The sequence below is a fragment of the Ambystoma mexicanum genome, chromosome 10 (genome assembly GCF_040938575.1).
Source record: "Ambystoma mexicanum isolate Mex_15411 chromosome 10, UKY_AmexF1_1, whole genome shotgun sequence".
Taxonomy (NCBI): Eukaryota; Metazoa; Chordata; class Amphibia; order Caudata; family Ambystomatidae; genus Ambystoma; species Ambystoma mexicanum.
The window spans coordinates 1,674,023,329-1,674,050,383 of record NC_090932.1 but is presented as its reverse complement, the minus strand read 5'-3'; the positions used below and the strand labels follow the sequence as shown (position 1 = coordinate 1,674,050,383).

The following is a 27,055-nucleotide window of genomic DNA, read 5'->3' as shown; positions in this document are numbered from 1 at the left end:
AGCCATTTTGCCCACTCCTATTCCTCCCAACGTCAGATGGATCGGGTCTGTCTGTAGGGAGCTTTGAGTCCTTTCATACAATAGAGGTTTCTTTTCTTTGCTACCTCAGCCTTGTGGTGTTCTGTGTAAAAATGTTACCAGGAAAATGAAGTCGTATGAAAAAGTAGTCAGCAAAAAGTAGTTTGTATTGCCTGCATTGAATGACTACATTTTTTTAAAGTGTTTCCAGCAATAAGGTTGCAAAGAGCTATGTTCAAATACAAAAAAATACACGGCTGTACACCTACCAATGACCCAAACCTCTAATAAAACCTCCAGAATAACACCTACTCCATTGCTCACCCTTAGCCTTCCAACATATGTTCTACACTGAACCCTAGCACAAAGCTACCCTGCGGTGCGCTAAGGCACTGTATTTACGTGTGACTCAATGCAAAACACCAAATAGAAGTTGAATAGTGAACACAACTGCAATCCAGTGAGAAGCTCACCCCTTTCCCTAGCCCAACCTCTTACTCTAATCTTAACCTTACCATTACCCTAACCCCAACTCTAACGCTTGCCCTAATGCTTAATCTACCCCAAACCCTAGGTTTATCCTAACACCTATCCGATGCCAACATGACCAGCCCTCTCCAACCTCCCTGAAGATATGTGAGACGTTATGCACTCAGACAACCATATCAAAAGTACCCTCGCACTGAAGTGGTGGAAGGATGTCAACATACACCATCGGACATCGAAGAGCTGTAAATTCGAACAGATGAGAGTAAAGTGACGTTATAAAGGGAAGACACAATATAAGAATACTCAAAAAATGAAGGTGTAATCCAAGTAACAAAGTAATCAAGTATAAAGAGATGAAGAAATCATCTATGCCGAGAAGACGAGTGAGATGAAGCTCAACAAGTGTATATATGCAGAAATGCAAGGACGATGACTTACATAGAAGCTTACTGCTGAAGAAACTATAACGTGAGGGAAGCGGCCATGATGGAAAGATGGACGTCGGATTGTGTCAAAACTACCTCAGAGACAAACCAGGGCCGCAAAATAGAAACGCTGCAGAAAACAGATTCCTGTGAGGAACAAAGAACATCTGTTTACTAAGACTAAGGATGACACAGAAAGACATCATTGGAAAGCACAAAAGGAGTTAACCAGGATAAGCTATGAACAAATGGCTCATTTCTCTTAAAGTTGAATCGAAAACATCTGCAAGTGCCATGTGTTGGACAATAAAGAGTGCAGAAAGCACAAGTAAAACGGAGCAACCAAGTCTCTAGAGGCCAAGAGGAGTAATGGCACCCAACATAAAATAAATCAAATAGCAGTAACTAACAGGTTGAAATGGACAAATTCATGGTCTATTGACACGTGATGCAAGACTGGAAAACAAGGTCTATTTATTAAGCCTCAGCTGAAGAAAATGGTGTACCCTGCCCCACTTAAAAATCTTATAGAAGAAAACAGCCAGCAAGTTCAACTAAGGAGAAATCTTGGCTCATGGTCTAGCTGATGGGAGATGGTAGGCTAATTAGCCAATGTGGGCATGGGTCTGACGTTGGTCTCTGTACCAGGGTTTCGTGCTGTTCACGTGCTGCTAGCGAGCTGAATGTGCAAGGTTGGGAGAGTATGCCAACCAATCACGAGTGGCTATTTAGTGACATGCTAAACTATGTTGCAGAAGCCAATCCGCTGTTATTAGTTTTATATTCAGTATTATATGTATTTCGAGGCCTGCCTACTAGATAAGGGGCTGCCACTCATGTTATTAACACTTATACTTACTATAGGTAAATATGTTCTCCTAATCAATGCCTCCCCTTGATAGGTGCTACTGTTTGCCGTGTATGATGGCATCGTAGCTGACATACATCGAAATCATAAAGTCTTTGTGTAAGAGAAAAGTAACCGAGAGTGTGAGCTGCATTTTGCATTGTCACCAGATTTCCCTACTTTATTTGAGCTGACAATAAAGTAGTACTTTGCCATATTCTTTCAGTCTGTCCGGTTATTTTGATCCGAGGTCCTTTATTATGATAATTCCATTCTGTGCATGAGATACGCTCCAAGGTGCTACTGCCCATTTATCATAGAACGACTGAAGTTCTGGCTACTATTCAGCTGCATTTTAACACCTTTCTGCTTGGTGACTTTTTCACCTTAGAGGTATTTTCACCAGGATATTTTCATTGACTACATTTCTGTTGGCAACATTTTCCAGGATACCTCTTGGGTATCCTGGAGCTGGGAGGTACCTCCACGTCCTCAGTGTGACTCTCCCCTGACCAAAGGGTGGAGACTTTGTCACATCTTTGGCACAGATGGCTCAAAAATCAACAAACAAGGATAGTATAGTTCTCACAATGCAATAATATTTTCAAAGTAATCTCTGGGCGATGGTGGTGGGTTTGAACTAAGGGGTACCCTAGAACTTTCCTAGACCTCCACAGGTACCCTTCCACCCTTGCCTAGATATCCATATTCCCCACACCGGTCCCCAAGACTTGGACTAAAGCAAGATACACCCTACTGTTTTAGCTAGACTGTTGCCAACAAAGTGCTTGAGGTCTAAAGCAAGTTACTCTCTAACGTCTGAGCTAGACTGTTCCTAATGAAGGGCCTGACGTCTAAAGCAAGGTACTCCCTACTGTCTTAGCTAGACTGTTCCTAAGGAAGGGCCTGACGTCTAAAGCAAGCTATTCCCTACTGTCTTAGCTAGACTGTGCCCAAGGAAGTGCTTGAGGTCTAAAGCAAGTTACTCCCTATTGTCTTAGCTAGATTGTTCCCAACTAAGTGTCTGAGGTCTAAAGTAAGGTACTCCCTACTGTATTAGCTCGACTGTTCCTAAGGAAGGGCCTGAGGTGTAAAGCAAGGTACTCCCTACGGTTTTAGCTAGACTGTTCCCAAGGAAGTGCTTGAGGTCTAAAGCAAGGTACTCCCTACTGTTTAGCTAGATTGTTCCCAACGAAGTGTCTGAGGTCTAAAGCAAGGTACTCCCTACTGTATTAGCTCGACTGTTCCCAAGGAAGGGCCTGAGGTCTAAAGCAAGGTACTCCCTATGGTCTTAGCTAGACCGTTCCCAAGGAAGTGCTTGAGGTCTAAAGCAAGGTACTCCCTACTGTCTTAGCTAGATTGTTCCCAACGAAGTGTCTGAGGTCTAAAGCAAGGTACTCCCTACTGTATTAGCTTGACTGTTCATAAGGAAGGGCCTGAGGTCTAAAGCAAGGTACTCCCTATGGTCTTAGCTAGACTGTTCCCAAGGAAGTGCTTGAGGTCTAAAGCAAGGTACTCCCTACTGTCTTAGCTAGATTGTTCCCAACAAAGTGTCTGAGGTCTAAACCAAGGTACTCCCTACTGTATTAGCTTGACTGTTCCTAAGGAAGGGCCTGCAGTCTAGCAATGATAAAAGACTTGAACACAAACGTTATTTGAAAAGAAAATATGGTGGATCAGCATTTTCAAGCATCTCTGGAACTCCTTCCCCTCGGAATACACTGAATGGAAGAACAACAGACCTTCAGGAAAGCAGTAAAAACATGGCTGTTGTCTAGCCGTGCTAACTGACAAGCCATAGGCTATTCTCAAAGAAAGGCCAAGCATAGCTGACCACAGCACACTGGGTCCTAGGTGCCCAACAAGCTACCTTCACGACAGTGACTTACATGCATGCAAGAGGATTGCACTCTTTCCCCGAATAACCCATACCACAAATCTCCATACACCTGCAAACAAGCCATGCCCCACACACACACCTATAACAGCCCCCAAACTGACACCAAACAGAAGAACTCCAAAGCCCCTCCATACACTCACACACTATCAAGAAGGTCAATGCGTCCTTAAGCCATGGACACACAAGGCCTTCCACATGGATGCAAATACCTTGCATGCCCGCAGACCCCACCGCCGAGAAACACACCTGCACACAGTGACAGGTCTTTCCGAACTGAAACTACCAACAGCACAGCAAAGGCACTCGGGCAGGCTCACTCTCCTCCTTTCAACAGAGCAACTCCTGCCATATTTTCAGACCGGCCAGAGTGGCTGGAGACCGTGCAATGGCAGTGATGTGAAGCGTGAATCCCACCGACAGGTTGCACTTTCATCCTGCCACCTTATTTCATTGAGTTTTGCGGTCTCATATAACCTTAAGTTGTCTTTCGAGCATTTTCTTAAATAAAACCCTTAAAACTAATATCTCAAGGAAATTGTTACTTGTTATGGTTTTATTGTGTTTGCCGAGTAACACAAAGAGAAATGTACTTACTGCATTTCTCCTTATCTTAAAAAGGGGTCCTAGTGCAAAGGATTTTAGAGGCTGTCTCTGCCATTCCGTCTTCTACAAACTCCAAACTGGTGGCAAGTTAATTTGCGCCATTTCTTTGCCCAAGGGCACATTTCAGATAAACTGGTCGCTGATGCCTCTGAAGGTCATATGACAGACCCCAAAAGCCCTGATGTGTCAGCTGACCAGGGCCCTCAGGTGACCCTTTTCGTCTCAGGCGCCTTGCCTGGAACACGGCTGACTCAAATGGCTTCAAGTCGCTTTAAGCCGGACATTCCCAGCCAGTTCAGAGTCACACAACACACAAGATGAACACAGCGCTGTCCCATTGTATCCAGCTATCCCCAAAGGTCACCCCAAATGCCCTAACCCTCTCAGAGGACACTGCAATGACCTCAGGGTGAAGAGCTGGGCCTGTTGGTCTCACAAGCTCTGCGGGGCTGAGGACTGACCATTGCCCCGAGATACTTTGCATGACACCCTCCCCACCCCCCCAATCCAGGACAAAGGACTGATTTCCCTGCTTTGTGCATCTCACCTGGATACAGGCCCCACTCCATTCATTTTGAGATCTTTGCTGGAGGACGCCTCGCTCACACAACTCATCTAGACTTTAAAGAGCTGAACCCCCCCACTCCTCATTCCGCAGAAGACTCAACACCTGGCTCCTCACATCCAAGCTGTAGCCCCCCACAGCGGGAGTATTCGCCAAACACTGCCTACTATTCTTCTTGTACAAATGACCGGAGCATTGAGAACCTTATCACTGTATAATGTGCCTGTAAATACTTATTGATTGCAAAGATGCATATGCTTGCTACTTGTAAATCCTATGCCTTACATTGTTGCCCGTGTTAACACCTGTAAATTGTATTGCCCTGCTTTCCTGCGCCCATATACCTACAGGTTAGGTGCGCTCTACAAATCTTAAATAAATAAATAAAAAAGCCATTGAGATCCTTCAGCACACACCATTGCACCCTTTCAACTGAAATATCTGACAACACACAGGACTGACCAGTGAGACATTGGATCTGTCACAGCCGCTATGGCATATATATTTCACAGGATAACCCCCACCTATTTTGGAATGTCTTTCAGCATACAGCATTCACTCCCAAGCTTGAGATGTCTCCCAGTATACATCATTCACTCCCAGGCTTGAGATGTCTCTCAGCATACAGCATTCACTCCCAGGCTTGAGATATCTCCCCACATACAGCATTCACTCTCAGGCTTGAGATGTCTCCCAGTATACATCATTCACTCCCAGGCTTGAGATATCTCCCCACATACAGCATTCACTCCCAGGCTTGAGATGTCTCCAGCATACAGCATTCACTACTAGGCTTGAGAAATCTCCCGGCACACAACATTTACTCTCTGGCTTGAGATGTCTCCCAGCAGTCACTCCCAGGTTTGAGATGTCTCCAGCATACAGCATTCACTCCCCAGCTTGGGATGTATTCCAGCATACAGCATTCACCCCCAGGCCTGTGATGTCTCCCCACATACAGCATTCACTCCCAGGCTTGAGATGTCTCCAGCATACAGCATTCACTCCCAGGCTTGAGATGTCTCCCAGCCTTCAGCATTCACTCCCAGGCATCAGATGTCTCCCAGCACACAGCATTCACTCCCAGGCTTGGGATGTCTCCCAGCATTCACTCACAGGCTTGAGAAGTCTCCCGGCACACAATATTTACTCTCAGGCTTGAGATGTCTCCCAGCATTCACTCACAGGCTTGAGATGTCTCCCAGCATACAGCTTTCACTCCCAGGCTTGCAATTTTTCCCATCATGCAATATTCATTCCCAGACTTCAGATGTCTTCCAGCATAAAGCATTCACTCCCAGGCTTGCAATGTCTCCCAGCATGCAGCATTCACTTCTAGGCTTAAGATGTCTCCCGGTACACACCATTTACTCTCAGGCTTCAGATGTTTCTCAGCCTACAGCCTTCACTCCCAGGCTTGAGATGTCTCCCCGCATACATCATTCACTCCCAGGCTTTAGTTGTCTCCCTGAATACAGCATTCACTCCCAGGCTTGAGATGTCTCCCAGCATACAGCATTCACTCCCAGGCTTTAGATGTCTCCCTGAATACAGCATTCACTCCCAGGCTTGAGATGTCTCCCAGCATACATCATTCACTCCCAGGCTTTAGTTGTCTCCCTGAATACAGCATTCACTCCCAGGCTTGAGATGTCTCCCAGCATACAGCATTCACTCCCAGGCTTTAGATGTCTCCCTGCATATAGCATACACCCCCAGGCTTGAAATGTCTCCCATAATACATACAGCATTCACTCCCACTTTTGATATTTCTCCCTGCATAAAGCATTCACACCCATGCTTCAGATGTCTTCCAGCATACATCATTAACTCCCCGGCTTGAGAGGTCTCCCAGCTTACAGCATTCACTCCCAGGCTCGAGATGTCTCCCCTTATACAGCATTCACTCCCAGGGCTTATATGTCTCCCAGCACACTGCGTTAAGTTCCAGGTTTGAGATGTCTCCCAGCGTACAGCATTCACTCCAGGCTTGTTTGTTTGTTTTTTTGTTTATTATTTGTAATGTGCCAGAATACCCTAGGGTAACAAGGCACAGCAGTTACAAGAATTTGCAAAGCTTAGTTGCAACAGTAATACTATATACATACACAAATACACAACATGATAATAGCAAAGGAATCTATACATATATACAGGTTAACATATGTGAGTACACTATATCCGGATGGCAGAAGGGGGTACAAGACTTAGGCTTGATGCGTTTAGAGGACTTGCGTCTTCAGCCGAGGAGATAATCTTGGATCGGAAATTTTGGTAGGGTAGGTCCATTCTGAGAGTAGGTGGTAGGGAGTTCCACAGTTTAGCCGCTTTCACTGGGAAGCTGTTGCCTCCTATGGTGGAGCGTTTGTAATTGGGGACGGAGAGGCAGTCTTTGCATGCTGTTCTTGTCGGTCTCTGAGAGGTCTGTCTGTGGAATCTGTCAATCAGGTAGATAGTGGCGGCGTTATTGAGGGCCTTGTGGGTGAGTGAAGCAGTTTTTAGGGAGATTATATCTTTGATGGGGATCCAGTTGTTCTGTTGGCTATATACTGAGATATGATCTCTTCTAGAGATGCCCAGAGCCGCTCTAAGTGCGTTATTCTGGAGAATTTGTAGTTTGCTAGTGGTGGCTTTGGGGGACCCAAGATAAAGAGCTTTGCAGTAGTCCAGACGGGACAGTATAAGGGCTCTGGCAAGGGTCAAGCAGCTGGTATTAGATAGAAAAGGTTTGGCTGCACGGATCAATTTGCACGTGTAGGCCGTGGAGGAGGCTAGTGAGTTCACCTGTCTATTGAAGGAGAAATTGGAATCCAGGTAGAAGCCCAATGTTTAACTTCATGTCCCACCCTAACAGTGTTGCCATCAATCATGAAAGTTGAGTAGGCCGGGCTTAATTTCTTTAGGCTAGCAGTGGTGTCCAAGGTGATAAGTTCAGTTTTATCATCATTCAGGCATAGACCGTGTGTGGCCATCCATGCCTGGATGATGATGTACACTCTATTCACCAAGGCCAAATCCTTCCCATAATCTCCAGAAAGCGGAAGGAGGATCTGGGTATCATCTGCACAGTTACTGTATGTGATACCTAGATGATCCAGATCATCGAGAAGGGGTTTGGTAAATATATTGTACAGTGTAGGGGAGACACAGGATCCCTGAGGTACACCACAGGTGATGGGTATGGGGTCGGCTGCATCTGTAGGCGAGAAAACCCTCATGGTTCTGCCGTTAAGGAATGATCTAATCCATGTAATGGCCTCAGTGGAGAAGTGGGCAGATATGTGTAAGTGCTTGAGATGTCTCCCAGCATACAGCATTCACTCCCCAGCTTGGGATGTCTCCCAGCATACAGCATTCACTCCCAGGCCTGTGATGTCTCCCCACATGCAGCATTCACTCCCAGGCCTGTGATGTCTCCCCACATACAGCATTCAATCCCAGGGTTCCGATGTCTCCCAGCATACAGCATTCACTCCCCAGCGTGGGATGTATTTCAGCATACAGCATTCACTCCCAGGCCTGTGATGTCTCCCCACATACAGCATTCACTCCCAGGCTTCAGATGTCTCCCAGCATACAGAATTCACTCGCAGGCTTCAGATGTCTTCCAGCATACAGCATTCACTCTCAGGGCTCAGATGTCTCTCAGCATTCAGCATTCAGTTCCAGGTTTGAGATGTCTCCCGGCATACAGCATTCACTCCGAGCCTACCATACAGAATTAATCACTTAGGCTTGGGATATTGCACAGCACACTGGGTAGTCATCCGTTTGCATGAAATGTGTCTCATGGACCCAGAACTGCGCCACAGTTCAAAATATCTGACCAGCCATAGGAAGCACCACATTACCCTTAAATCATTCACAGTTATATGATTCACTCTCATGACCTGAGATGTCTCATGCAGGCACTCCCAGCCAGTCCTCAGTGCTTCCCAACACACAGTATTAATGCTTAAAAACACGAGATGCCACCCTGTGACACTTCATGTAGTCCCTAATGTATCACTTGGGTTGCACCCTCCAAGCCTAGGATGTCTCACACAACACACACAATGGAACCTCTGGACCTGAGATGTTGCACAGCATACAGACTTGTTCCCCTAGACCTGTCCTGTTAAGCTACACACAGGACCTTTGATGATATGACAGGACACAACCCATTGATGTCCCATAGCCTGCAGAACCCAGGAGTCCTAGATGTCTCACCACGTCTCCTTCCCACCGCACGATGGCCTCTTACCTTCTGCAATACTTCAATCTCCTGCTGCTTCGCGGTGAGGACAGCCAAGGCTTGCTCATGCTCTACTTCGAGTTGTTGCCGCCGTTCAGCAGCCTCGCGCATGTGCTGTTCAGGGGAAAGAAGAGACAGTTAGCAAAGCACCATCAGCCTGTGAGGCTAAGACAACAGCGCAACAGGCGCATAGAAGTGGCAAGAAAGGCATGCACTGGAGGAATCGACAAGCAGGCAGAAGAGCAAGAGACATGCGATCGAGCCACAGGCGCATGGAACCGGCCAACAAGCACCACCAAGATGCCGAAAGCAACATATAGAGACACAGAAATGTCCAAGAATATATAGCATGTTACCATCGGCCTAAGACTGTCTGCCAACGCATCAGAGAGTAGTATCGGAGGTTGGCAATGTCTGCAAATCTCAACCAGGACCAGCAATGATCAAGTGTGTAGACCACACCACAAAATGAACGTTCTCATGGCATGTGCATGATCAGTGTCACTGACTCTACAATCTAAAAAGCAGGAAAGATCAAGCTGTCTGCACATGCCAATATGTATTCTCTAAGGACCCAAAGGTAAGGTGGTGTCATCACCAGTGGGCATCTTGACCGCCTGATGGTGTGTTGGTTTTCCTGGTACAATAGGGCATATTTTGAGGATATGCCCCTCCCACTTCTTTATTTGTCCTATTGTCAGCGCTCTGTCATGGCGTGGCATAAGAATGCAACTGGACCTGTGCCCCTATTTGGCCAATTTTAAGATGACTCCTCCTTTCCTTCATAGTCCAGTGACAGAAGATTACAAACCCAGTCACAAGCCATGGTCTAAATGAAAGTTGGCAGAAGCCGCACAACTCTGACTGGAAACACTGATGTGAATGCAACACAAGGGCCTTTGATCTTTGAGAAGATACAGAGATGACCTCTACAGGCACCCGGTCATAGAGCCATCCACCCTGGTCTGAGAGGGCACATCAATGACCCAGCTGACCTCAGATCACTGTGCTGATCCCATTGGCCTCAGAGGCTGCACAGGCCACGTGACTGACCATTGCCCCCAGAAGTCTCATGGTGCTGCCCACCCCAAGCCAGATACATCAAAGGCACCGAGGTGGTCCTGCCAGCTTCCATGTCTCAAAGGACATATGTCTGCCCTATTAAGCACATCGATTTGACCAGTATAGAAGACAGACTCTGCTCAATCCCAGGTCTGAGGTCCCATTGGTTTTGATGTCCTCCAAGGACACCGGGCTGACCCGCTGGACCTGGGATATCTCAACAGGACACCAGGCTTATACCATTGGTGTTGATGTCCTCCAAGAACACCGGGCTGATCCGTTGGACTTGTGATATCTCACGAGGACACCAGGACGATATCATTGTGTTGATGTCCTCCAAGGACACCGGGCTGACTCGTTGGACCGTGATATCTCAGCAGGACACCAGGCTGATACCATTGGGGTTGATTTCCTCCAAGGACACTGGGCTGACCCGTTGGACCTGGGATATCACAGAAGGACACCAGGCTGATACCATTGGTGTTGATGTCCTGTAAGGACCCCAGGCTGGCCCGTTGGACCTGGGATATCGCAGGAGAACACCAGGCTGATACCATTGGACACCTCCAAGGACACCGGGCTGACCCTTTGGACCTGGGATACCTATTTGGCCAATTTTAAGATGACTCCTCCTTCTCTTCATAGTCCAGTGACAGAAGATTACAAACCCAGTCACAAGCCATGGTCTAAATGAAAGTTGGCAGAAGCCGCACAACTCTGACTGGAAACACTGATGTGAATGCAACACAAGGGCCTTTGATCTTTGAGAAGATACAGAGATGACCTCTACAGGCACCCGGTCATAGAGCCATCCACCCTGGTCTGAGAGGGCACATCAATGACCCAGCTGACCTCAGATCACTGTGCTGATCCCATTGGCCTCAGAGGCTGCACAGGCCACGTGACTGACCATTGCCCCCAGAAGTCTCATGGTGCTGCCCACCCCAAGCCAGATACATCAAAGGCACCGAGGTGGTCCTGCCAGCTTCCACGTCTCAAAGGACATATGTCTGCCCTATTAAGCACATCGATTTGACCAGTATAGAAGACAGACTCTGCTCAATCCCAGGTCTGAGGTCCCATTGGTTTTGATGTCCTCCAAGGACACCGGGCTGACCCGCTGGACCTGGGATATCTCAACAGGACACCAGGCTTATACCATTGGTGTTGATGTCCTCCAAGAACACCGGGCTGATCCGTTGGACTTGTGATATCTCACGAGGACACCAGGACGATATCATTGGTGTTGATGTCCTCCAAGGACACCGGGCTGACTCGTTGGACCGTGATATCTCAGCAGGACACCAGGCTGATACCATTGGGGTTGATTTCCTCCAAGGACACTGGGCTGACCCGTTGGACCTGGGATATCACAGAAGGACACCAGGCTGATACCATTGGTGTTGATGTCCTGTAAGGACCCCAGGCTGGCCCGTTGGACCTGGGATATCGCAGGAGAACACCAGGCTGATACCATTGGACACCTCCAAGGACACCGGGCTGACCCTTTGGACCTGGGATAACTATTTGGCCAATTTTAAGATGACTCCTCCTTCCCTTCATAGTCCAGTGACAGAAGATTACAAACCCAGTCACAAGCCATGGTCTAAATGAAAGTTGGCAGAAGCTGCACAAATCTGACTGGAAACACTGATGTGAATGCAACACAAGGGCCTTTGATATTTGAGAAGATACAGAGATGACCTCTACAGGCACCCGGTCATAGAGCCATCCACCCTGGTCTGAGAGGGCACATCAATGACTCAGCTGACCTCAGATCACTGTGCTGATCCCATTGGTCTCAGAGGCTGCACAGGCCACGGGACTGACCATTGCCTCCAGAAGTCTCACGGTGCTGCCCACCCCAACCCAGATACATTAAAGGGCACTGAGGTGGTCCTGCCAGCTTCCATGTCTCAAATGACATATGTCTGCCCTATCAAGCACATACATTTTACCAGTATAGAAGTCAGACTCTGCTCAATGCTAGGTCTGAGGTCCCATTGGTGTTGATGTCCTCCAAGGACACTGGGCTCACCCGTTGGACTTGCCATGTCTCACGAGGACACCAGGGCGATACCATTGGTGTTGATGTCCTCCAAGGACACAGGGCTGACCCGTTGGTCCTGGGATGTATCAGGAGAACGTCAGGCTGATACCATTGGTGTTGATGTCCTGTAAGGACACCGGGCTGGCCTGTTGGACCTGGGATATCTCAGGAGAACATCAGGCTGATACCATTGGTGTTGATGTCCTCCAAGGACACCGTGCTGACCCGTTGGACCTGGGACATCTCAGCAGGACATCAGGCTGATACCATTCGACACCTCCAAGGACACCGGGCTGACCCTCTGGACCTGGGATATCTCAGCAGGACACAGGGACCTTCCCTGGATTATGGGATATCTCAGCAGGTCACAGGGCTGATCCCTGGATTCTGGGATATCTCGGCAGGACACTGGGCCAATCCCTGTATTCTGGGATATATCAGCAGGCTACATGGCCAATCCCTGGATTATGGGATATCTAGGCAGGACTCAGGACTGATCCCTGGATTATGGGTTATCTCAGCAGAAGACAGGGCTGATCTCTGGATTATGGGATATCTAGGCAGGACTCAGGACTGATCCTTGGATTCTGGGACATTTCATCAGAACACAGGGCCGATCCCTGGATTCTGGGATATCTCAGTAGGACTTAGAAAAGTCAATTCCTGGATTCTGGGATATATCATCTGGACACAGTGCCAATTCCTGGATTCTGGGATATCAGCAGAAAACAGGGCTGATCCACAGATTCTAGGATATCTCAGCAGAACTCAGGGCTGATCCCTGGATTCTGGTATCTCAGCAGGACACAGGGCTGATCCCTGAATTCTGAGATATCTCAGCAGGACTCAGGGCCGATCCCTGGATTTTGGGATATCTCAGCAGGACACAGAGCTGATCCCTGGATTCTGGGATAGCTCAGCAGGACTCAGAAGGATCGATACCTGGATTCTGGGATCTCAGAAGGACACAGGGCAAATCGCTGGATTCTGGGATATCTCAGCAAGACTTAGGATCGATCCCTGGATTCTGGCATATCTCAGCTGTACACAGTGCCGATTCCTGGATTCTGGGATATCTGCAGGACACAGGGCTGATCCCCGGATTCTGGGATATCTCAGCAGCACCCAGGGCTGATCCCTGGATTCTGGGATATCTCCGCTGGAGACAGTGCTGATCCCTGGATTCTGGGATATCTCAGCAGGACACAGAGCTGATCCCTGGATTCTGGGATAGCTCAGCAGGACTCAGAAGGATTGATCCCTGGATTCTGGGATCTCAGAAGGACACAGGGCAAATCGCTGGATTCTGGGATATCTCAGCAGGATTTAGGATCGATCCCTGGATTCTGGCATATCTTAGCTGGACACAGTGCCGTTTCCTGGATTATGGGATATCTCAGCAGGACAGAGAGCTGATCCCTGGATTCTGGGACATTTCATCAGAACACAGGGCCGATCCCTGGATTCTGGGATATCTCAGTAGGACTTAGAAAAGTCAATTCCTGGATTCTGGGATATATCATCTGGACACAGTGCCAATTCCTGGATTCTGGGATATCAGCAGAAAACAGGGCTGATCCACGGATTCTGGGATATCTCAGCAGAACTCAGGGCTGATCCCTGGATTCTGGGATAGCTCAGCAGGACTCACAAGGATCGATCCCTGGATTCTGGGATCTCAGAAGGACACAGTGCAAATCGCTGGATTCTGGGATATTTCAGCAGGATTTAGGATCGATTCCTGGATTCTGGCATATCTCGCTGGACACAGTGCCGATTCCTGGATTATGGGATATCTGCAGGACACAGGGCTGATCCCCGGATTCTGGGATATCTCAGCAGCACTCAGGGCTGATCCCTGGATTCTGGGATATCTCAGCTGGAGACAGGGCTGATCCCTGGATTATGGGATATCTCAGCAGGACAGAGAGCTGATCTATGGATTCTGGGACATTTCATCAGAACACAGGGCCGATCCCTGGATTCTGGGATATCTCAGTAAGACTTAGAAAAATCAATTCCTGGATTCTGGGATATATCATCTGGACACAATGCCAATTCATGGATTCTAGGATATCAGCAGAAAACAGGGCTGATCCACGGATTCTGGGATATCTCAGCAGAACTCAGGGCTGATCCCTGGATTCTGGTATCTCAGCAGGACACAGGGCTGATCCCTGAATTCTGAGATATCTCAGCAGGACTCAGGGCCGATCCCTGGATTTTGGGATATCTCAGCAGGACACAGAGCTGATCCCTGGATTCTGGGATAGCTCAGCAGGACTCAGAAGGATCGATCCCTGGATTCTGGGATCTCAGAAGGACACTGGGCAAATCGCTGGATTCTGGGATATCTCAGCAGGATTTAGGATCGATTCCTGGATTCTGGCCTATCTCAGCTGGACACAGTGCCGATTCCTGGATTCTGGGATATCTGCAGGACACAGGGCTGATCCCCGGATTCTGGGATATCTCAGCAGCACTCAGGGCTGATCCCTGGATTCTGGGATATCTCAGCTGGAGACAGGGCTGATCCCTGGATTCTGGGATATCTCAGCAGGACCCAGGGCTGACCCCTGGATTCTGGGATATCTCAGCAGGACACAGGGCTGGTCTCTGGATTATGGGATATCTCAGCAGGACAGAGAGCCGAACCCTGGATTCTGGGACATTTCATCAGAACACAGGGCTGATCCCTGGATTCTGGGATATCTCAGTAGGACTTAGAAAAGTCAATTCCTGGATTCTGGGATATATCATCTGGACACAGTGCCAATTCCTGGATTCTGGGATACCAGCAGAAAACACGGCTGATCCACGGATTCTGGGATATCTCAGCAGAACTCAGGGCTGATCCCTGGATTCTGGTATCTCAGCAGGACACAGGGCTGATCCCTGAATTCTGGGATATCTCAGCAGGACTCAGGGCCGATCCCTGGATTTTGGGATATCTCAGCAGGACACAGAGCTGATTCCTGGATTCTGGGATAGCTCAGCAGGACTCAGAAGGATCAATCCCTGGATTCTGGGATCTCAGAGGGACACAGGGCGAATCGCTGGATTCTGGGATATCTCAGCAGGACTCAGGATCGATCCCTGGATTCTGGCATATCTCAGCTGGACACAGTACCGATTCCTGGATTCTGGGATATCTGCAGGACACAGGGCTGATCCCCGGATTCTGCGATATCTCAGCAGCACTCAGGGCTGGTCCCTGTATTCTGAGATATCTCAGCTGGAGACAGGGCTGATCCCTGGATTCTGGGATATCTCAGCAGGACACAGGGATGATCCCTGGATTCTGGGATATTTTAGCAAGACTCAGAAAGGTAGATCCCTGGATTCTGAGATATCTCAGCAGGACTCAGGACCCATCCCTGGATTCTAGTATATCGCAGCAGGACACAGGGCCAATCCCTGGATTCTGGGATATCTCAGCAGGACTCATGGCAGATCCATTGATTCTGGGATATCTCAGCAGGACACAGGGCTGATCCCAGGATTCTGGGACATCTCAGGAGAACACAGGGCCGATCACTGGATTATGGGATATCTCAGCAGGACACAGAGTTGATCCCTCGATTCTGGGATATCTGAGCTGGCCACTGGGCCGATCCCTTAATTCTGGGATATCTCAATAGGGCACAGGGCTGATTCCTGGATTCTGGGATGTCTCAGCAGGTCACAAGGCCAAAGCCTGGATTCTGGGATATCTCAGCAGGACACAGGGCTGATCCCTTGATTCTGGGATATCTCAGTAGGACACAGGGCCAATCCCTGGATTCTGGGATATCTCAGCAGGACACAGGGCAGATCCCTGGATTCTGAGATATCTCAGCAGGACTCAGGGCCGATCTGTGGATTCTGGGATATCTCAGCTGGACAGAGAGCCGATCCCTGGATTCTGGGACATTTCATCAGAACACAGGGCCGATCCCTGGATTCTGGGATATCTCAGTAGGACTTAGAAAAGTCAATTCCTGGATTCTGGGATATATCATCTGGACACAGTGCCAATTCCTGGATTCTGGGATATCAGCCGAAAACACGGCTGATCCACGGATTCTGGGATATCTCAGCAGAACTCAGGGCTGATCCCTGGATTCTGGTATCTCAGCAGGACACAGGGCTGATCCCTGAATTCTGGGATATCTCAGCAGGACTCAGGGCCGATCCCTGGATTTTGGGATATCTCAGCAGGACACAGAGCTGATTCCTGGATTCTGGGATAGCTCAGCAGGACTCAGAAGGATCAATCCCTGGATTCTGGGATCTCAGAAGGACACAGGGCGAATCGCTGGATTCTGGGATATCTCAGCAGGACTCAGGATCGATCCCTGGATTCTGGCATATCTCAGCTGGACACAGTGCCGATTCCTGGATTCTGGGATATCTGCAGGACACAGGGCTGATCCCCGGATTCTGCGATATCTCAGCAGCACTCAGGGCTGGTCCCTGTATTCTGAGATATCTCAGCTGGAGACAGGGCTGATCCCTGGATTCTGGGATATCTCAGCAGGACACAGGGATGATCCCTGGATTCTGGGATATTTTAGCAAGACTCAGAAAGGTAGATCCCTGGATTCTGAGATATCTCAGCAGGACTCAGGACCCATCCCTGGATTCTAGTATATCGCAGCAGGACACAGGGCCAATCCCTGGATTCTGGGATATCTCAGCAGGACTCATGGCAGATCCATTGATTCTGGGATATCTCAGCAGGACACAGGGCTGATCCCAGGATTCTGGGACATCTCAGGAGAACACAGGGCCGATCACTGGATTATGGGATATCTCAGCAGGACACAGAGCTGATCCCTCGATTCTGGGATATCTGAGCTGGCCACTGGGCCGATCCCTTAATTCTTGGATATCTCAATAGGGCACAGGGCTGATTCCTGGATTCTGGGATGTCTCAGCAGGTCACAAGGCCAAAGCCTGGATTCTGGGATATCTCAGCAGGACACAGGGCTGCTCCCTTGATTCTGGGATATCTCAGGAGGACACAGGGACAATCCCTGGATTCTGGGATATCTCAGCAGGACACAGGGCAGATCCCTGGATTCTGAGATATCTCAGCAGGACTCAGGGCCGATCTGTGGATTCTGGGATATCTCAGCTGGACTCAGAAGGGTCGATCCCTGGATTCTGGGATATCTCAGCAGGACTCAGGGCCAATCCCTTGATTCTGGGATATCTCAGCAGGACTCAGGACCAATCCCTGTATTCTGGGATATCTCAGCAGAACTTAGAAGAGTCAATCCCTGGATTCTGGCATATCTCAGCTGGATACAGTGCCAATTCCTGGATTCTGGGATATCAGCAGGACACTGGGCTGATCCCTTGAATCTGGCATATCTCAGCAGGAGACTGGGCTGATCTCTTGATTCTGGGATATCTCAGCAGGACACAGGGCTGATCCCTGGATTCTGGGATATCTCGGCAGGACACTGGGCTAATCCCTAATTTCTGGGATATTTCAGCAGGATACATGGCCAATCCCTAGATTATGGGATATCTAGGCAGGTCTCAGGACCGATCCCTGGATTATGGAATATCTCAGCAGGACAGAGAGCTGATCCCTGGATTCTGGGACATTTCATCAGAACACAGGGTCGATCCCTGGATTCTGGGATATCGCAGTAGGATTTAGAAAAGTCAATTCCTGGATTCTGGGATATATCATCTGGACACAGTACCAATTCCTGGATTCTGGGATATCAGCAGAAAACAGGGCTGATCCACGGATTCTGGGATATCTCAGCAGAACTCAGGGCTGATCCCTGGATTCTGGTATCTCAGCAGGACACAGGGCTGATCCCTGAATTCTGAGATATCTCAGCAGGACTCAGGGCCGATCCCTGGATTTTGGGATATCTCAGCAGGACACAGAGCTGATCCCTGGATTCTGGGATAGCTCAGCAGGACTCAGAAGGATCGATCCCTGGATTCTGGGATCTCAGAAGGACACAGGGCAAATCGCTGTATTCTGGGATATCTCAGCAGGATTTAGGATCGATTCCTGGATTCTGGCATATCTCAGCTGGACACAGTGCCGATTCCTGGATTATGGGATATCTGCAGGACACAGGGCTGATCCCCGGATTCTGGGATATCTCAGCAGCACTCAGGGCTGATCCCGGGATTCTGGGATATCTCAGCTGGAGACAGGGTTGATCCCTGGATTATGGGATATCTCAGCAGGACCGAGAGCTGATCCCTGGATTCTGGGACATTTCATCAGAACACAGGGCTGATCCCTGGATTCTGGGATATCTCAGTAGGACTTAGAAAAGTCAATTCCTGGATTCTGGGATATTTCATCTGGACACAGTGCCAATTCCTGGATTCTGGGATATCAGCAGAAAACAGGGCTGATCCACGGATTCTGGGATATCTCAGCAGAACTCAGGGCTGATCCCTGGATTCTGGTATCTCAGCAGGACACAGGGCTGATCCCTGAATTCTGAGATATCTCAGCAGGACTCAGGGCCGATCCCTGGATTTTGGGATATCTCAGCAGGACACAGAGCTGATCCCTGGATTCTGGGATAGCTCAGCAGGACTCAGAAGGATCGATCCCTGGATTCTGGGATCTCAGAAGGACACAGGGCAAATCGCTGGATTCTGGTATATCTCAGCAGGATTTAGGATCGATTCCTGGATTCTGGCCTATCTCAGCTGGACACAGTGCCGATTCCTGGATTCTGGGATATCTGCAGGACACAGGGCTGATCCCCGGATTCTGGGATATCTCAGCAGCACTCAGGGCTGATCCCTGGATTCTGGGATATCTCAGCTGGAGACAGGGCTGATCCCTGGATTCTGGGATATCTCAGCAGGACCCAGGGCTGACCCCTGGATTCTGGGATATCTCAGCAGGACACAGGGCTGGTCTCTGGATTATGGGATATCTCAGCAGGATAGAGAGCCGATCCCTGGATTCTGGGACATTTCATCAGAACACAGGGCCGATCCCTGGATTCTGGGATATCTCAGTAGGACTTAGAAAAGTCAATTCCTGGATTCTGGGATATATCATCTGGACACAGTGCCAATTCCTGGATTCTGGGATATCAGCAGAAAACAGGGCTGATCCACGGATTCTGGGATATATCAGCAGAACTCAGGGCTGATCCCTGGATTCTGGTATCTCAGCAGGACACAGGGCTGATCCCTGAATTCTGGGATATCTCAGCAGGACTCAGGGCCGATCCCTGGATTTTGGGATATCTCAGCAGGACACAGAGCTGATCCCTGGATTCTGGGATAGCTCAGCAGGACTCAGAAGGATCAATCCCTGGATTCTGGGATCTCAGAAGGACACAGGGCGAATCGCTGGATTCTGGGATATCTCAGCAGGACTCAGGATCGATCCCTGGATTCTGGCATATCTCAGCTGGACACAGTGCCGATTCCTGGATTCTGGGATATCTGCAGGACACAGGGCTGATCCCCGGATTCTGCGATATCTCAGCAGCACTCATGGCTGGTCCCTTATTCTGAGATATCTCAGCTGGAGACAGGGCTGATCCCTGGATTCTGGGATATCTCAGCAGGACACAGGGATGATCCCTGGATTCTGGGATATTTTAGCAAGACTCAGAAAGGTAGATCCCTGGATTATGAGATATCTCAGCAGGACTCAGGACCCATCCCTGGATTCTAGTATATCGCAGCAGGACACAGGGCCAATCCCTGGATTCTGGGATATCTCAGCAGGACTCATGGCAGATCCATTGATTCTGGGATATCTCAGCAGGTCAGAGGGCTGATCCCAGGATTCTGGGACATCTCAGGAGAACACAGGGCCGATCACTGGATTATGGGATATCTCAGCAGGACACAGAGCTGATCCCTTGATTCTGGGATATCTGAGCTGGCCACTGGGCCGATCCCTTAATTCTGGGATATCTCAACAGGGCACACGGCTGATTCCTGGATTCTGGGATGTCTCAGCAGGTCACAAGGCCAAAGCCTGGATTCTGGGATATCTCAGCAGGACACAGGGCTGATCCCTTGATTCTGGGATATCTCAGGAGGACACAGGGCCAATCCCTGGATTCTGGGATATCTCAGCAGGACACAGGGCAGATCCCTGGATTCTGAGATATCTCAGCAGGACTCAGGGCCGATCTGTAGATTCTGGGATATCTCAGCAGGACTCAGAAGGGTCGATCCCTGGATTCTGGGATATCTCAGCAGGACTCAGGGCCAATCCCTTGATTCTGGGATATCTCAGCAGAATTTAGAAGAGTCAATCCCTGGATTCTGGCATATCTCAGCTGGATACAGTGCCAATTCCTGGATTCTGGGATATCAGCAGGACACTGGGCTGATCTCTTGATTCTGGGATATCTCAGCAGGACACAGGGCTGATCCCTGGATTCTGGGATATCTCGGCAGGACACTGGGCTAATCCCTAATTTCTGGGATATTTCAGCAGGATACATGGCCAATCCCTAGATTATGGGATATCTAGGCAGGTCTCAGGACCGATCCCTGGATTATGGAATATCTCAGCAGGACAGAGATCCGATCCCTGGATTCTGAGACATTTCATCAGAACACAGGGCTGATCCCTGGATTCCAGGATATCTCAGTAGGATTTAGAAAAGTCGATCACTGGATTCTGGGATATCTCAGCTGGACACAGTGCCAGTTCCTGGATTCTGTGGTATCAGCAGGAAACAGGGCTGATCCCTGGATTCTGGGATATCTCAGCAGAACTCAAGGCCGATCCCTGGATTCTGGTATCTCAGCAGGACACAGGGCTGATCCCTGGATTCTGGGTTATCTCAGAAGGACACCTGGCTGATCCCTGCATTCTGGGATAGCTCAGCAGGACTCAGAAGGATCGATCCCTGGATTCTGGGATCTCAGAAGGACACAGGACAAATCGCTGGATTCTGGGATATCTCAGCAGGACTCAGGATCAATCCCTGGATTCTGGGATATCTCAGCAGGACAGAGATCCGATCCATGGATTCTGAGACATTTCATCAGAACACAGGGCTGATCCCTGGATTCCAGGATATCACAGTAGGATTTAGAAAAGTCGATCACTGGATTCTGGGATATCTCAGCTGGACACAGTGCCATTTCCTGGATTTTGTGATATCAGCAGGAAACAGGGCTGATCCCTGGATTCTGGGATATCTCAGCAGAACTCAAGGCCGATCCCTGGATTCTGGTATCTCAGCAGGACACAGGGCTGATCCCTGGATTCTGGGATATCTCAGCAGGACACAGGGCTGATCCCTGGATTCTGGGATAGCTCAGCAGGACTCAGAAGGATCGATAACTGGATTCTGGGATCTCAGAAGGACACAGGACAAATCGCTGGATTCTGGGATATCTCAGCAGGACTCAGGATCGATCCCTGGATTCCGGCATATCTCAGCTGGACACAGTGCTGGTTCCTGGATTCTGGGATATCCGCACGACACAGGGCTGACCCCCAGATTCTGGGATATCTCAGCAGAACTCAGGGCCGATCCCTGGATTCTGGGATATCTCAGCTGGACACAGGGATGATCCCTGGATTCTAAAATATCTTAGCAAGACTCAGAAAGGTAGATCCCTGGATTCTGGTTTATCTCAGCAGGACCCGGCACCCATCCGTGGATTCTGGTATATCGCAGCAGGACACAGGGCCAATCCCTGGATTCTGGGGTATCTCAGCAGGACTCAGGGCAGATTCCTTGATTCTGGGATATCTCAGCAGGACACAGGGCCGATCCCATGATTCTGGGATATCTCAGCAGGACACAGGGCTGATCCTTTGATTCTGGGATATCTGAGCTGGCCACTGGGCCGATCCCTTAATTCTGTGTTATCTCAACAGGGCACAGGGCTGATTCCTGGATTCTGGGATGTCTCAGCAGGTTACCGGGCCAATGCCTGGATTCTGTGATATTTCAGCAGGACACAAGACTGATCCCTTGATTCTGGGATATCTCAGCAGGACACAGGGCCAATCCCTGGATTCTGGGATATCTCAGCAGGACACAGGGCCGATCCCTGGATTCTGGGATATCTCAGCAGGACTCAGAAGGGTGATCCCTGGATTCTGGGATATCTCAGCAGGACTCAGGGCCAATCCCTTGATTCTGGGATATCTCAGCAGGACTTAGGACCAATCCCTGGTTTCTGGGCTATCTCAGCAGGACTTAGAAGAGTCGATCCCTGGATTCTGGGATATCTCAGCAGGACTCAGAAGGGTCAATCCCTGGATTCTGGAATATCTCAGCAGGACTCAGGGCCAATCCCTTGATTCTGGGATATCTCAGCAGGATTTAGGGCCAACCCCTGGATTCTGGGATATCTCAGCAGGACTTAGAAGAGTTGATCCCTTGATTCTGGCATATCTCTGCTGGATACAGTGCCGATTCTTGGAATCTGGGATATCAGCAGGACACAGGGCTGATCCCTTGATTCTGGGATATCTCAGCAGGACACTGGGCCGATCCCTTGATTCTGGGATATCTCAGCAGGACACAGGGCCGATACCTGGATTCTGGGATATCTCAGCTGGACATAGGTCCGATCCCTGGATTCTGGGATGTCTCAGCAGGACTCAGGACCCATCCCTGGATTCTGGTATATCTCAGCAGGACTCAGGACCGATCCATGGATTCTGGTATATCGCAGCAGGACACAAGGCCAATCCCTGGATTCTGGGATATTTCAGCATAACTCAGGGCTGATCGCTTGATTCTGGGATATCTCAGCTGACTACTGGGCCGATCCCTTGATTCTGGGATATCTCAGCAGGGCACAGGGCTGATTCCTGGATTCTGGGATGTCTTAGCAGGTCACAGGGCCAATGCGTGGATTCTGGGATATTGCAGCAGGACACTGGGCCGATCCCTGGATTCTGGGATATCTCAGCAGGACACAGGGCCAATCCCTAGATTCTGGGATATCTCAGCAGGACACAGGCCGATCCCTTGATTCTGGGATATCTCAGCAGGACACTGGGCCAATCCATTGATTCTGGGATATCTCAGCAGGACAAAGGCTGATCCCTTGATTCTGGAATATCTCAGCAGGACTCAGGTCTGATCTCTTGATTCTGGGATATCTGAGCAGGACACTGGGCCAAACCCTTGATTCTGGGATATCTCAGCAGGGCACATGGCCGATCCCTGGATTCTGGGATATCTCAGCAGGACTAAGGGCCGATCCTTTGATTCTGGGATATCTCAGCAGGACTCAGAAGGGTCAAACCCTGGATTCTGGGATATCTCAGCAGGACTCGGAAGGGTCGATCCCTGGGTTCTGGGATATCTCAGCAGGACACAGGGCCGATGCCTGGATTCTGGGATATCTCAGCAGGACTCAGGTCTGATCTCTTGATTCTGGGATTTCAGCAAGGCAGTGGGCCAATCCCTTGATTCTGGGATATCTCAGCAGGGCACAGGGCCGATCCTTTGATTCTGGGATATCTCAGCAGGACTCAGAAGGGTCGATCCCTGGATTCTGGGATATCTCAGTAGGACTCAGGGCCGATCCCTGGATTCTGGGATATCTCAGCAGGACGCAGGGCCGATGCCTGGATTCTGGGATATCTCAGCAGGACACAGGGCTGATGCCTGGATTCTGGGATATCTCAGCAGGACTCAGAAGGGTCGATCCCTGGATTCTGGGATATCTCAGTAGGACTCAGGGCCGATCCCTGGATTCTGGGATATCTCAGCTGGACGCAGGGCCGATGCCTGGATTCTGGGATATCTCAGCAGGACACAGGGCCAATCCCTAGATTCTGGGATATCTCAGCAGGACACAGGCCGATCCCTTGATTCTGGGATATCTCAGCAGGACACTGGGCCAATCCCTTGATTCTGGGATATCTCAGCAGGACAAAGGCTGATCCCTTGATTCTGGAATATCTCAGCAGGACTCAGGTCTGATCTCTTGATTCTGGGATATCTGAGCAGGACACTGGGCCAATCCCTTGATTCTGGGATATCTCAGCAGGGCACATGGCCGATCCCTGGATTCTGGGATATCTCAGCAGGACTAAGGGCCGATCCTTTGATTCTGGGATATCTCATCAGGACTCAGAAGGGTCAAACCCTGGATTCTGGGATATCTCAGCAGGACTCGGAAGGGTCGATCCCTGGGTTCTGGGATATCTCAGCAGGACATAGGGCCGATGCCTGGATTCTGGGATATCTCAGCAGGACTCAGGTCTGATCTCTTGATTCTGGGATTTCAGCAAGGCACTGGGCCAATCCCTTGATTCTGGGATATCTCAGCAGGGCACAGGGCCGATCCTTTGATTCTGGGATATCTCAGCAGGACTCAGAAGGGTCGATCCCTGGATTCTGGGATATCTCAGTAGGACTCAGGGCCGATCCCTGGATTCTGGGATATCTCAGCAGGACGCAGGGCCGATGCCTGGATTCTGGGATATCTCAGCAGGACACAGGGCTGATGCCTGGATTCTGAGATATCTCAGCAGGACTCAGAAGGGTCGATCCCTGGATTCTGGGATATCTCAGTAGGACTCAGGGCCGATCCCTGGATTCTGGGATATCTCAGCTGGACGCAGGGCCGATGCCTGGATTCTGGGATATCTCAGCAGGACACAGGGCCAATCCCTAGATTCTGGGATATCTCAGCAGGACACAGGCTGATCCCTTGATTCTGGGATATCTCAGCAGGACACTGGGCCAATCCCTTGATTCTGGGATATCTCAGCAGGACAAAGGCTGATCCCTTGATTCTGGAATATCTCAGCAGGACTCAGGTCTGATCTCTTGATTCTGGGATATCTGAGCAGGACACTGGGCCAATCCCTTGATTCTGGGATATCTCAGCAGGGCACATGGCCGATCCCTGGATTCTGGGATATCTCAGCAGGACTAAGGGCCGATCCTTTGATTCTGGGATATCTCAGCAGGACTCAGAAGGGTCAAACCCTGGATTCTGGGATATCTCAGCAGGACTCGGAAGGGTCGATCCCTGGGTTCTGGGATATCTCAGCAGGACACAGGGCCGATGCCTGGATTCTGGGATATCTCAGCAGGACACAGGGCCGATGCCTGGATTCTGGGATATCTCAGCAGGACTCAGGTCTGATCTCTTGATTCTGGGATTTCAGCAAGGCACTGGGCCAATCCCTTGATTCTGGGATATCTCAGCAGGACTCAGAAGGGTCGATCCCTGGATTCTGGGATATCTCAGTAGGACTCAGGGCCAATCCCTGGATTCTGGGATATCTCAGCAGGACGCAGGGCTGATGCCTGGATTCTGGGATATCTCAGCAGGACACAGGGCCGATGCCTGGATTCTGGGATATCTCAGCAGGACTCAGAAGGGTCGATCCCTGGATTCTGGGATATCTCAGTAGGACTCAGGGCCGATCCCTGGATTCTGGGATATCTCAGCAGGACGCAGGGCCGATGCCTGGATTCTGGGATATCTCTGCAGGACTCAGAAAGGCCAATCTAGTTGTTTTTTCTTTTTCTTCAGTGTCTGCACTTTTTAATGTGCCGAGATGTGGCTCAGCTGGCACTTTCTGATTGCCACAGTGCTGGCATTCACTGAAGCACCTCTCCCTTCCTCTAGCGCTCCTATGCCGAGTTTATAAAAAAGCCTTAACTGTCCAGGACTGCCGTGGATCAGCATTGCCACATTCTGTCACCAACTGTAGAGGCCCTCAGTATGCACCCTAACCCAAAGTCTCCATAGGTTGCCCTCCCAGGTGTGGTGCTTCAGAAACGTTCATGCACGTGCTGATGTGCATTCTGTTCCCTTGGATGCCTGTCCGTTACACACATGAAGACCCGTGTTAGGCTTGAATGTCAAGAGGCTGGGGTGAAAGACTGGGGTGAACACATACTGCAATATACTGTAGCAGAAGCACCCAGAAATAAATCAGCTTGTATTGAGCGTTAAAGTAGCAAGAGATCTTAATAAGGAGCACTTCAAACCTAATAGAAAATAGACTGATTGGATTTCAAATTTTTGTAATCCATTCCCGGGTGAGAGGAGACGGACTGTGCGGCTTCTGTCAGGAGGGAATGGCGCCAGAATGAGAGGGGACAGACTGTGCGTCTTCTGTCAGGAGGGAATGGCGCCAGAATGAGAGGAGACAGGCTGTGCGTCTTCTGTCAGGAGGGAATGGCGCCAGAAGGAGAGGAGGCAGACTGTGCGTCTTCTGTCAGGAGGAAATGGCGCCAGAATGAGAGGAGACAGACTGTGCGGCTTCTGCCAGGGGGGAATGGCGCCAGAATGAGAGGGGACAGACTGTGCGTCTTCTGTCAGGAGGGAATGGCGCCAGAAGGAGAGGAGGCAGACTGTGCGTCTTCTGTCAGGAGGAAATGGCGCCAGAATGAGAGGAGACAGACTGTGCGGCTTCTGCCAGGGGGGAATGGCGCCAGAATGAGAGGGGACAGACTGTGCGTCTTCTGTCAGGAGGGAATGGCGCCAGAATGAGAGGAGAAAGACTGGGCGTCTTCTGTCAGGAGGAAATGGCGCCAGAATGAGCTACATTAATGCGGCGAAGGGGGCATTGGGCTTCAAGAGTGCCCTGGGATTGCTTCTCCCTTAACCAATCACTTGGAACATCGACAGTGGTGCTTAGAATTCAGACATATAGGTTGGCCCCTGGCCCTACCAAGTTCCAAAATGGAAGGCATTTTACAACAAGAGTCTCAGTACAGCTCGTGAGCAGTCAGAGAATGCACTGATCATTAGCGCAAACACCAAACCCACTGAACTATCTGAGCTATTTTAGTAGGAACAGATCTACAGACCCACAACTGACCTGCGTAATAGCAACTCATCTGGGATTTTCACGAACAAAACACGGGGAAAAAAGAAGGAAAAAATAGACAAAAAAGAAAAGAG

General features: G+C 49.7%; 1 protein-coding gene across 23 annotated transcripts in view; it reads right to left on the bottom strand.

The window, feature by feature from the left end:
- RIMBP2 (RIMS binding protein 2) overlaps window positions 1-27,055 on the bottom strand; it is a 2,252,680-nt gene that overhangs the window by 810,951 nt on the left and 1,414,674 nt on the right. For all 23 annotated transcript variants that reach the window (XM_069620091.1, XM_069620095.1, XM_069620096.1 and 20 more), the window contains one exon: window positions 9,091-9,195. In XM_069620091.1, the coding sequence (XP_069476192.1) occupies window positions 9,091-9,195 (105 nt within the window). The remainder of the gene's footprint in view (window positions 1-9,090; window positions 9,196-27,055) is intronic.